Consider the following 10,566-nt stretch of genomic DNA (forward strand, 5'->3'; position numbering starts at 1 on the left):
TCAGCTGATGGGTTATCAGGTTTCAAGATTTATTTCATTATTTGACTCAAAATCCAGAATTGGATTTCACTTGTTTAAAAAATAAAAAAAACACCTAAAAAATAATTATATACAGTGTATATACACACACACATATATATATATATATATATATATATATATATATATATATATATATATATATATATATATATATATATAAACACACTTTCTATCCAGTGTTCTGCTCAGTTTCTCATATATAATTCACCAAATCATTTGTACAAATCGAAACTTTTATAGATGTCAGCAGTTTGTGTTTAAAATCAACAGCCAGCAGTCGCCACAACACAGTGCTGCAGGATCGAACGTGACTGTTGAGCTAATTATTAAAATACTTCCAATCAATCAATCAGTTTGTCTGCAATGACAATAATTCATCAGGACGGGTCTATGTGTCACAGTTTAGAGAAACACACACACACACACACACACACACACACACACACACACACACACACACACACACACACACACACACACACACACACACACACACACACACACACACACACAGCCCAGTGTTTGTGTAGATGGAGGCGTGGCCTTAGAGGAAAGGTTTGCCGTCTCTCAGCAGGTTAAAACATTTGGCACAAAGTGAACTCAGCAGAACCAGGCTGGTCCAGTTCAGTCCCAGTGTGCTGACTCGTCTCCCATCATGTCCCTCTTTGGGAACATCCAGGTCTGACACACAGGTGAACATATACCTGGCCCGTCAGAGGTCTACCGGCTACAGGTACAACCAGGGGGCATTGTTCTGTGGTTTGGGTGGACTGCCTCTTAAAACAGGTGCGAGAGACCCACAGAGTCCAGAACAGGACTACAGATATACACTTTAACCTCCATAAACCAGTTTGATCCTGGTTAAACTGGTCTGGTCTGGGTTACACTGGTCTGGTCCTTGTTAAAATATTCTCGTCTGGGTTAAACCGTTGTGGTCCGGGTTAAACCGGTCTGGTCCGGGTAAAACTGGTCTGGTCAGACGTGGAGGCGGGAGTGTCGGAGTTTCCACCTCCTGGATCGGACTTTGAAGAAGAAGAAAAGGAGCATGAGGAAGAGGCAGGAGCAGACGTACAGCACCACACAAAGACTCATGTCCACGCTGTTAAAACCCAGACCAAGAATCCAAACACCTCCTCCTCCTCCTCCTCCTCCTCCTTCCAGAACCTCCTCCCTCATAGCCTGGTGTCCGGGTCGAGGCTCCGGCTGCTCCTCAGATTTCTCCTCCGGCCCCTTCCTCTCTCCTCCTCCTCCTCCTCCTCCTCCTCCTCCTCCTCCTTCTGCTGCTGCTGCAGCTGCTCCTCCTCCTCCATGGTGCTCCTCCTGAGGCCGGCTGGTCCGGACAAGATCGGTACCAGGAGGAGGTGCAGGGAGTCGTGGGGGAGTCAGTGAGTATTTGGGGGACATGTTGGAGGCTCCATAGTGTTGTCTGAGGAAGAAGAGGACGTTGTCGTTGTTCCAGACGTGAACGCCATTTTTCTCCTCGTGGCAGGAGGAGCAGAGGGAGGGGCTCGGCCACGGAGCTTTAGGGAAGAGGGGGTCATCACTCAGAGAGCCTGAAGGAGGAGAGAAAGAGGAGAAAAAAAAGATATTAATAGATTCTGTAGCCATTATGGTCTGTCTTATTGTACTTGCTGTTTGGGGGATAATCATTCTCTACGTTTTGGAACTACAGTTCCCATGATGCTTTGTAAAGAGGAAGTATAATGTGAGCTACAACTTGAGGTGTGTGTTATTAGTCTATATAAGTTTCCATGTAGACAGAATACTATCACTGGATTACTTTGATGCTGAAGAAAACTTAAAAACATGAGGATTCTCTTTTTTTCCATGATTTCTAAGTGGATTTATAGACGTTTATTCTGGATGGACATCAGAGATAATGATATCCTCGGGAAGTGTGAGTCACACTGAATGACAACAATATGTTTCATGTCTGTGTGTTCGCATTTCACTCAGTTATGAGGAAGAGAAGGAGTGCGTGTACCAGCCAGTCTGTAGTTGACCATGTTGTGTTGGTTCCACAGCCAGAGGATCTGGTCCTCTCTGTTCTGGACTTTCTCCATACTGACAGCAGCTGCCTGTTCAAAGTGTCGACCGCACTCCTCGCAGCCGAAGAACGTCCGGATGTACCGACGCATCACCTGCAGCACCGGAGCCGCCTCGCCCTCCAGACCTGCGTTAGACAGACGGGACAGAGTCAGGACAAGGCCGGAGAATAAGAAATCACAGGTGGGTGCGCATTTGTGCTCTCGTACTTCCATTATTGTCCATCCTTGAAAGCAAACCCATTTGCCGGACTACTGTAGCATTTGCTATTCAAATTTCAACTGGAGGGGGGCCAAAATATTAGACTGAGGGTGCAGTGCATGCTTTTGCACCCCAGTTCACACAGGGACTCACACCCTGCCCTGCGACAGCTCTGTGTGTCTACCTGTGTTCTCCAGTGCAGTGGGCGTGGCATCATGCTGGACGGTCAGGACGTGAAACAGAGTCCAGAGGGAACAGGGGTAACCTCGAAGCCCCGCCCTGCTGCCCTGGCAACCAACCCAGCGAAGCTCCGCCCCCAGGAACACACCTGAAATCTGGACAGGAAACAGGAAGTCAGCTGCTGCTCTGTGTGTGTGCGTGTGTGTGTGATTTGAGTGTGTGTGTGTATATCTCACCCTCATCTTGTTGTCCACAAGGTCCAGAACAGCCTGGTAGGGGATTAGCGGTAGCGGCAGACTGAGCAGCCAATCAGAGAGAGTCTCCATGAGCTTCACCACAGAACCCCCACCTGGATACAACTGTACAGGTAGAGAGAGAGAGACAGAGAGACAGAAAATGGCTTCAGTGGGACTCTGCTGCTTTAATGGCAGCAGTGATACAGAACTCAGCTGGTGTATTAGTTTGTAAGGGGGTAAGCAAGCGTCTGGCAAGCGTAGCTCCTACGGCGCCATTGATGCTAACAAGCACTCACCCCCCGTTAGCATCCCATTGACTGCCCTTCATTTTTGACGTCACTTTGACAGCAAATAACTTTACATCTGAAGCGTTTAAAGACTATTTGTCCATTGTGTATTTCTAAAGAAACACGACAATGTATAAAAGGCTCCTTTACCTTGTAGCTCACGTTATGGCTCCGTAGCAGACGTTTTTGTAAAAATAGTCTAACCACCAGATGCGTAACGGCTGCGGATCGGCTCCGCTACGTGTCTGCTGCGTGCTCCGCCGTCAGCCAATACCCACCAGGGCCAGATTTGTTGCGGCACGGCTGCGGCCAGCTGTAGTCACGAAGACCCACAACTTCGCAAATTCACGTAGAATAGAACCACAAAACCAACAACAGTTTCCATCCAGAGGAGTAGAGGGGAAACAACTCTGTGCTGTGTTTTCAAGGTGTAGTGCAGGGAAATATGATCTGCCATGATCACGGTGTATTTTATTTTGAAAATTAACAGGATATTTATTTTGTTTCTGTGCTCGCCTTCCTGTCACGCACTATCTGCCGTGTACTGAATTGATGCGGAGCTCTCCGGCGTCCAACAAAAATAGAAGCTCCGCGTATCTGCTGCGGAGGGCTGTGGACCGCCGGAGCTGTGCCGGAGTCGTAACGCAGCTGTTCTGCAGCCAGTGGAAATACACATTTTGACTTTAATGGAAACCTAATGTCTCCGCCGCCGTTTCAGAGCCATTACGCAGCCGTTGCGCATCTAGTGGAAATCCGCGGTTACTGTCGCATAGTAGAGGAATTACCGTATAGTACAGGAGAAGCTAGCAGGCAGTTTGGAATTGCATTAGCTGTTTAAGTTTAAATACTAATGTTAATAAGCATTTTAGTTAGCAATAATTAGCCTGTGCCTATGTTATCTCCTTACATATACCTACGCTCTCCGTCTCTGCAAGATTCAGAATGACTGAGATTTCTCTTGGCACAGCTACCAGAAGACTTCCAACTTTCAGACACATCTACGTCGTCTCTCTCAGTTGGAGGCTGCGCAGTAACGCTCAGTGCTTCTAATATCCTTCACTGGTCTCCGTCCAGAGTAACGGGATCTGTTGGTCCAGTTTATATAATGTCTATGGCAGTTTGTAGCAACAGTTCAGCGCCAGCAGGGTGAGAAGTTTTTTCATCTCTCATTCCATCAAACTGATTTTCTATTTAATACTGGTGGACGTACTCCATGTGTGCGGTACATTGTTTTACGTGAGTTTAAGTTGTTGTTTTTGAGCAATTGTGTTTAAAGATTCTGTAATATATTTTATATGTTTTCTGTTTAAGTCTGTATTCTGTGACAATAAATGAAAGTGTGATCCTTTAAAAAAGGTCTGAAGCTCTGTTGTTACCTTTGCGACCAAAGTGACAAAGTCCTTAAAGATCTTCAGCTCCTCCCCCTCCAGGGTATTATGGGTAGCCAGCTCGACTCTCAGTAGGTAGTGGAGGGCTGACTCCAGATCAGCTGCGTACACCTTTGACCTGCAGACAGACACAAACAGATTGACTGAAGATCCAGACTCTGCAAGCCAAGCTGAGGCGTGCCGGTCTCACTGAGTCTCTGACCTGTCGAAGTCTCTCCAGGGCTCGGTGCTCTGTTTGTCTGACAGCGCCCCCATCTGGTCTTCACTGGTACTGCTGCTGCTGCCCAACTTCAACCTGCGCTGAACTCCTGGTAACGTCCTCAACAAGGAAGAGAAGAAGAAACGCAACCGCTTCTGACTGAAGAAGAAAAAGAAGAAGAGCAGGTTGGTGTGTGTATATATTTAAACAATTACAATATTTGATGAGCCTCAACTCAGCGCTGTGCCGTCATTGTGGTCAAATATTTCTTGTGAAACAGAAACTGAATCTGAAGAGACTTCCTTGTCATATCCAAATAAATAAATAACTTAATGAGGAATAAACTGTGTGTGTGATGTTGTATGTCTTTGTGAGAACCAACCGTTTCAGACCAGGGACATGAGACCATTTTTTCCATTATTCACAAAACCAAGACAGTTTGATGTGGTTTAATGGTTGAAGTTAGATAATATTTCAGACACCTGCCCATGTAATCGAGGATATAGTGTATTGACGATGTTGATCTCATTCAAAACCATATTTCTAGCAGATATATTGACTGTAAGCGAACATCTTATATTATTTAACTCACAACAAGTCAGTTGTTGCTCCAAGTTAAAGAGTGTGTGTGTGTGTGTGTGTGTGTGTACTCACACATGCAGGTGTGTGTGTGTTGTGTTCGGGTGCAGCAGGTAAACAGAGGGGAAGGTTGTGATCTTCAGAGCATCCAGCAGGGGGAGATCAGAGCTCAGAGCTCTCTTCACCTCTACACCTGAGTACTGCAGCAGGTCCAAGATCACCTGACAGACAGACAGACAGACAGACAGACAGACCGACAGTTAGAGCCTCTGATCTCCAGTTAAAGTTGAACTGTATCCTTCTTTATTACTATTGCTGTTACCTCTCGTCCTACATAGGAGTTTGGTTCTTCTATGATGATGGCGGTGTAGTGATCTGACTTTTGACCCAACAGAGGGAGCAGCTCCACAGAACTACAGACAGACAATAGGTGATATGACATCAATTGCTTAGTTTGTAATTTTTGCTTCAAAATTGATTATTAAAGTAGTCGCTGTTCTTTTTTTTTTTGACGATTGTTCAAGCTATATCAAACATCATCACACTGCAGAAGATGGAACCAGAGAATCATCTGAGTTTTTGCTTTGGAAAATGGCTCATTGGTTTATCAAATAACAATTTTTAATCATTTAAAAAAAAATCTTTCACAAACTTTTTTTTATAGAGCCTGGTTCTGATTTGTTCTGTCAGGTTCAGTCAGGTTTAATCTGGTTCAGTTGGGTTCAGTCAGGCTCTGTCTGGTTTAGTCTGGTTCACTCGGGTTCAGTCCAGTTCAGTCTGGTTTGGTCTGGTTCAGTTTGATTCAGCCGGATTCAGGTACCTGTATGGTTCCAGTGGAGGACAGTGATCAGGCCGGTCCAGCTTGGTGTGGTTCTGCAGGATATTCACCATCAACTGTCTTACTGACTGGATCTCTCTGTCTGCACCTGGAGACAGACAGAGAGACAGGTACAGAGTAGCATGAGACAGGTAGTGTAAGACAGGAGGTCAGAGACAGGTAGTGTAAGAGTGTGTCTCACCTCTGTATGGTGTCCCTCTATCTGTCTCTGCACTGTGAGCCCGGAAATACTGAAGACAACAAACAGTAAGGTTATTACACAATGGTATACACTGTTAGGGTATTATATGGTACTAGTACACAGTAATCCCAGTCAGACTCAGTACACAGTACTAGTACCCAGCAGTAGTACTCAGTGTTGTGACATACTCTGAATGTCGGGTAGAACTTGATGCTGAACTCTTTACAGATGTCAAAGTTTTCCTCCTGAGCGCAGTCCAACACCGCCACACTGACCACCTGCTGCCAGTCTGCGAGACAGACAGGCAGAGAGACAGGGAGAGACATGAAGGGAGAAATAGGGAGAGAGAGAGGGGGTGTTATATTCTTTTTTTATTTCATTCCCTCACATACACACTTCTGAAACCAAACCTACACTCTGTGTGTGTGTGTGTGTGTGTGTGTGTGTGTGTGTGTGTGTGTGTGTGTGTTTTGTCTCCCAGCTGCCAGTCTCTCAGAGTTCAGGGGGGCTGGGGGTCTTTGTCACTCAGATGTCCTTTGACTTCGACAGCAGGTCCACACATAGAGAGAGAGAGAGAGAGAGAGAGAGAGAGAGAGAGAGAGAGAGAGAGAGAGAGAGAGAGAGAGAGAGTGTGTGTGTGTGTGTGTGTGATTGTCAGAGGGGCAGCTGGTCTCCACTTGAATTATTCCCCAGAGAGATAGAGGCAGATGGAATCTAAAGACAGCAGACTGATTCCCACAGGTTCCCCTCTGTGTGTGTGTGTGTGTGTGTGTGTGTGTGTGTGTGTGTGTGTGTGTGTGTGTGTGTGTGCGTGCAACACTGATTGTGTTTCTACATTAAAGATTAATGTTGCAGTTGTTGTTTCACTTAAACTTTAATAACTTTATGAACAAACATACTCAGTTTACTCTGATATAAAACAGAGAAAAACTGCAAATCTAAAAAAAAAGAAGATATTTATCAGATCCATTTATTTCTGGTTGTGTATATTATTATTATTATTATAGAATTGTTTTCTAAAGATCTCACTAAGGTTGTCAAAAACCACATGTGCAAAACGAAATGATCTTCGTTAATTCTACATGTGATGGTATCGAAAGCGCCTAAAAAAAAAAAAATCAGATCTACAATCAGATTTTCAACCTAAGGTTTAAAAAAAAAAAAAAAAAAAAAATCGAAGAAGAAAATTAACTGGTCCTGGGTTTACAAGTGAAGAACATTAGAAAAAAAAAGAAAAAAAAATACAAAAAGCAATAAAAACAACAAAAAGAATATGTCAGCCTACTAGGTCAGGAAAATTATTAAATTAAATATTAAATATTTATTATTAAATATAATAATAATAATGTTAATTACTGTTAACATTATTACAAATGTGTTGGTATGTGTTCAGTGACTTTTTCTGTACCAGCAGCACTTTGTGCATGTTGTTAATTTATTTTTATTTTTTATTCTGTTTTGTCTGCCCAGGACTTTTTCTTTTCTTTCTATTTAGTATCTTCTTTGTGTATTGTATAAACGTTGAGAAATTCTATTGTGACAATCTTCGATCCAGCAACATGTTCCACAAAGCCTGTTTGAGTTTTTATTACATTTTATTACTTTTTAATTCCATTTTTATTATTTGCATTTTTAACTGCTTGTATCTCCTTAAAAACGCACAATATGTCATTTTCTGCCGCTAAGGGTCTGTCAATCAAAACAATAACATTGCAGTCAGCTTCTCCCGGTTAGGATTCCTTCAGTGTTCATCGTTCAGGAGGTTTTACAGACGTACACGGTGATTATAAAGCAGTGAAAACACTGAATGAAGCAGTTGCAGGTTAAAAAACTGTGTTTCTCCGACGCTGTTCAGCTCGTCGTCGGACAGGTATCGAGCCGAGCTGCTGCTAACTGCTGATCCAGACGTCAAAATCAATTCAATTCTATTTATAGTGTCAAATCAAATGTTATCAAATATTTTATCTCAGTGTGCTTTACAGAGGTAGTAGAGTAGAGTAGAGTCATAGACTGTAAAAACGTCATTGAGTAGGCTACAGGTAGAGGAGGTAGCCCACATTCTATAATTTATAGAGACTAGAGGTGTTGAAATTAATCAAATAATCGATGCATCGAATCGTGGACATGGACGATGCTGCATCGATAATCGGCAGGCTCATAATCGATTATTTCTGTTTACAATTTAATGTATGCCTAACAACATTTCTGTTTAAATATTCTGTTATGCACATTCAGGAAGTGCCATGTGCTCAGTGCTGTAGTTTTATGTATCCAATTTATTTAGTATTAGAGCACTGCAGAATGTTTTGTTTTTGAAGCTTGAAAAGCTATGAATTAAGTATCCTACATGGCTTTAATAGAAAAATGTATTTGACGTATCGTGATGCATTAAGATATCGAATTGAATCGCTGACATGATAATCGTAATCAAATCGAATCGGGAGATCAGTGAAGATTCACACCTCTAATAGAGACACAACAATTCCCCCAAGAGCACTTTCATTTATCCGGTTCATCTGCTTAAAATATATAGGCCTAGTTAAAAACCACCACGATCCAAAAAGTGTATCGTAATATATACAGATGTGACTCAAAGTGGATAAAGTCAATTTATGACAGCTTCTGGCAGACAACCAAAACATCGATGCACACACAAAGGGACCACCCACAGGCAACGAATTGTAATGGACCGTAACTGTGAATATGTATGTTGGAAGCATTTCGGATAATGTAAGTATACTAGTCTGGCTATCACCAGATCAAGGTTTACCTAGTCTATCAGTACAGCCTACCACACAAGTCAACAAAATATATAACATAGGTCTCGTCGTTTTAAGACATTTCAATGTGGAAATGTTACATATTTAATATAATATGGACTGTCAGTTAAGGTCAGGTATAATATGATATTATACCTTTAAATGACAGTCCATATGCTGTCAGTGTTTACATACAAACTGCTTGAAATGCTTAAAGCTGACAAAGAAAACCAAGCAAACCTTTAGTTTCTCAGATGGTGAGTAGGCCTATTATAGCCTATTATAACCTATATATTATAATGTAATATAAAGTTGTGTATAACGTTAATTATAATTTACACAAACTGATAAAGGATTATTTCAGTGAAGGAGTTCTGGTTTAGAATGTGTTGAAATCAATACACGCATAACTGTGGAAAAATCGATATTAATTAAAAGTCTTCAGAGCTCTGACTCTGTTAGCTAACCGAGCTAACAGCTGATTAAAAACATTATTCAACGTTAAACTATTTAAGTCTCTTGTGATTCAGGTTTGACTTCCTGGAACAGTCCTCTGTTGCTGGGATACCTGAAGTATCACCTGTCTGTTGCCTGGAAACGAGCTCATCTCTCTGTTAGCACAGCCACCTGTTAGCTTAATCGAGCTAATTTACTGCTGGTTTATAGGAATGTCTTAGATTATGTTTGCTAGCGTCAGTGGTGTCAGTAAAGATAAATCAAATAATGCTTATTAATAACATTAAGATTAAGTGACAAAAACGCAGCTATATTAAATAATCAATATTGTGGTAATACGTGTTTAGTGAGATAAATATTAGGTGAGTCTTCTCTAAACCATTATTGTGTGCAAGCACGCCGTCACTCAGAACTTCATTCAAAAACCTGTTAATTTCCAGCTGCTTCGCACAAATAAAAACACTTAAGTCACACGAGGAGGAGCTGAGCTTTTTCTGTAATTAAGTGTTGATGTATTCATTTTATTAATGCCGAACTAAAGTGGGTGTACGATAGAATCAGAAAACACACCGAATGATACTTTAACACGTATCGTCGTTTGACCGATCAACCAGGAATGTAGTCCTATTTTGAATGGAGTCTGGTGTTGCTGTTTACAAAGGAGAATGGCACCAACCGGGCGGACAGGGAACCAAGCCGAGTGTGTTTGCCGCTGTACCTTTGACATCCTGGGCCAGAGCCTTCCATGTGCTGGAGTACTGGATGCAGTGTCCACACCAAGAGGAGAAAAACTGGACCAGCCAGGCCGAGGACGAGTTAATGACGCTGGGCTTCAGGCTGCTGCTACTGAGGATCACCAGCGGGTCCTCCTCCGTGTACAGCCGGGTTGCGGTTCCCAGAGACCCAGGGACGACCCAGAGTACGACCGCCGCTTTGAGCCAGAGCCGGATCATCTCTTCCGACTGGGGTAAGACACACCGAAAGAGCAGGTTGTCAGAGAGCTGCAGAACTGACAAATTCTGAAGTTCTGCTGAAAACAAGCAAAGAGACCAGGGGAGACATGAGAGCAGCAGCTGTCCGAGAGCTACGTGCGTTACGAGCAAGAGGAAGGGACAGACGTCTCACTCTGACGTGTTTCCGGGAAACAGAGAAAAACGGCTCAGTAAAAACAGAA

At 42.9% G+C, this 10,566-nt stretch overlaps 1 protein-coding gene across 1 annotated transcript; it reads right to left on the reverse strand.

Moving 5' to 3' along the window:
* Nucleotides 1-219: 219 nt before the first annotated feature.
* On the reverse strand, nt 220-10,500 carry qsox2 (quiescin Q6 sulfhydryl oxidase 2). The gene is made up of 12 exons (XM_028578290.1): nt 10,111-10,500; nt 6,366-6,466; nt 6,178-6,226; nt 5,979-6,084; nt 5,481-5,571; nt 5,234-5,379; nt 4,583-4,738; nt 4,369-4,498; nt 2,706-2,828; nt 2,474-2,624; nt 2,027-2,215; nt 220-1,595 (listed from the first exon to the last, which is right to left on the reverse strand). Exons 1-12 carry the CDS (start codon nt 10,343-10,345, stop codon nt 1,018-1,020), a joined length of 2,055 nt encoding a protein of 684 aa, XP_028434091.1. The 5' UTR covers nt 10,346-10,500; the 3' UTR covers nt 220-1,017.
* Between the last annotated feature and the right edge of the window lie 66 nt (nt 10,501-10,566).

Source organism: Perca flavescens, chromosome 5 (genome assembly GCF_004354835.1).
Source record: "Perca flavescens isolate YP-PL-M2 chromosome 5, PFLA_1.0, whole genome shotgun sequence".
Lineage (NCBI taxonomy): Eukaryota > Metazoa > Chordata > Actinopteri > Perciformes > Percidae > Perca > Perca flavescens.

Coding starts and splice junctions, on each gene's coding strand:
- qsox2 (XM_028578290.1), bottom strand. CDS start 10,345: ATGATCCGGCTCTGGCTCAAAGCGGCGGTCGTACTCTGGGTCGTCCCT. Junction 4,739..5,233: donor ACACACACACACCTGCATGT/GTGAGTACACAC, acceptor TTTCTTCTTCAG/TCAGAAGCGGTTGCGTTTCT. Junction 4,499..4,582: donor CCCTGGAGAGACTTCGACAG/GTCAGAGACTCA, acceptor GTCTGTCTGCAG/GTCAAAGGTGTACGCAGCTG.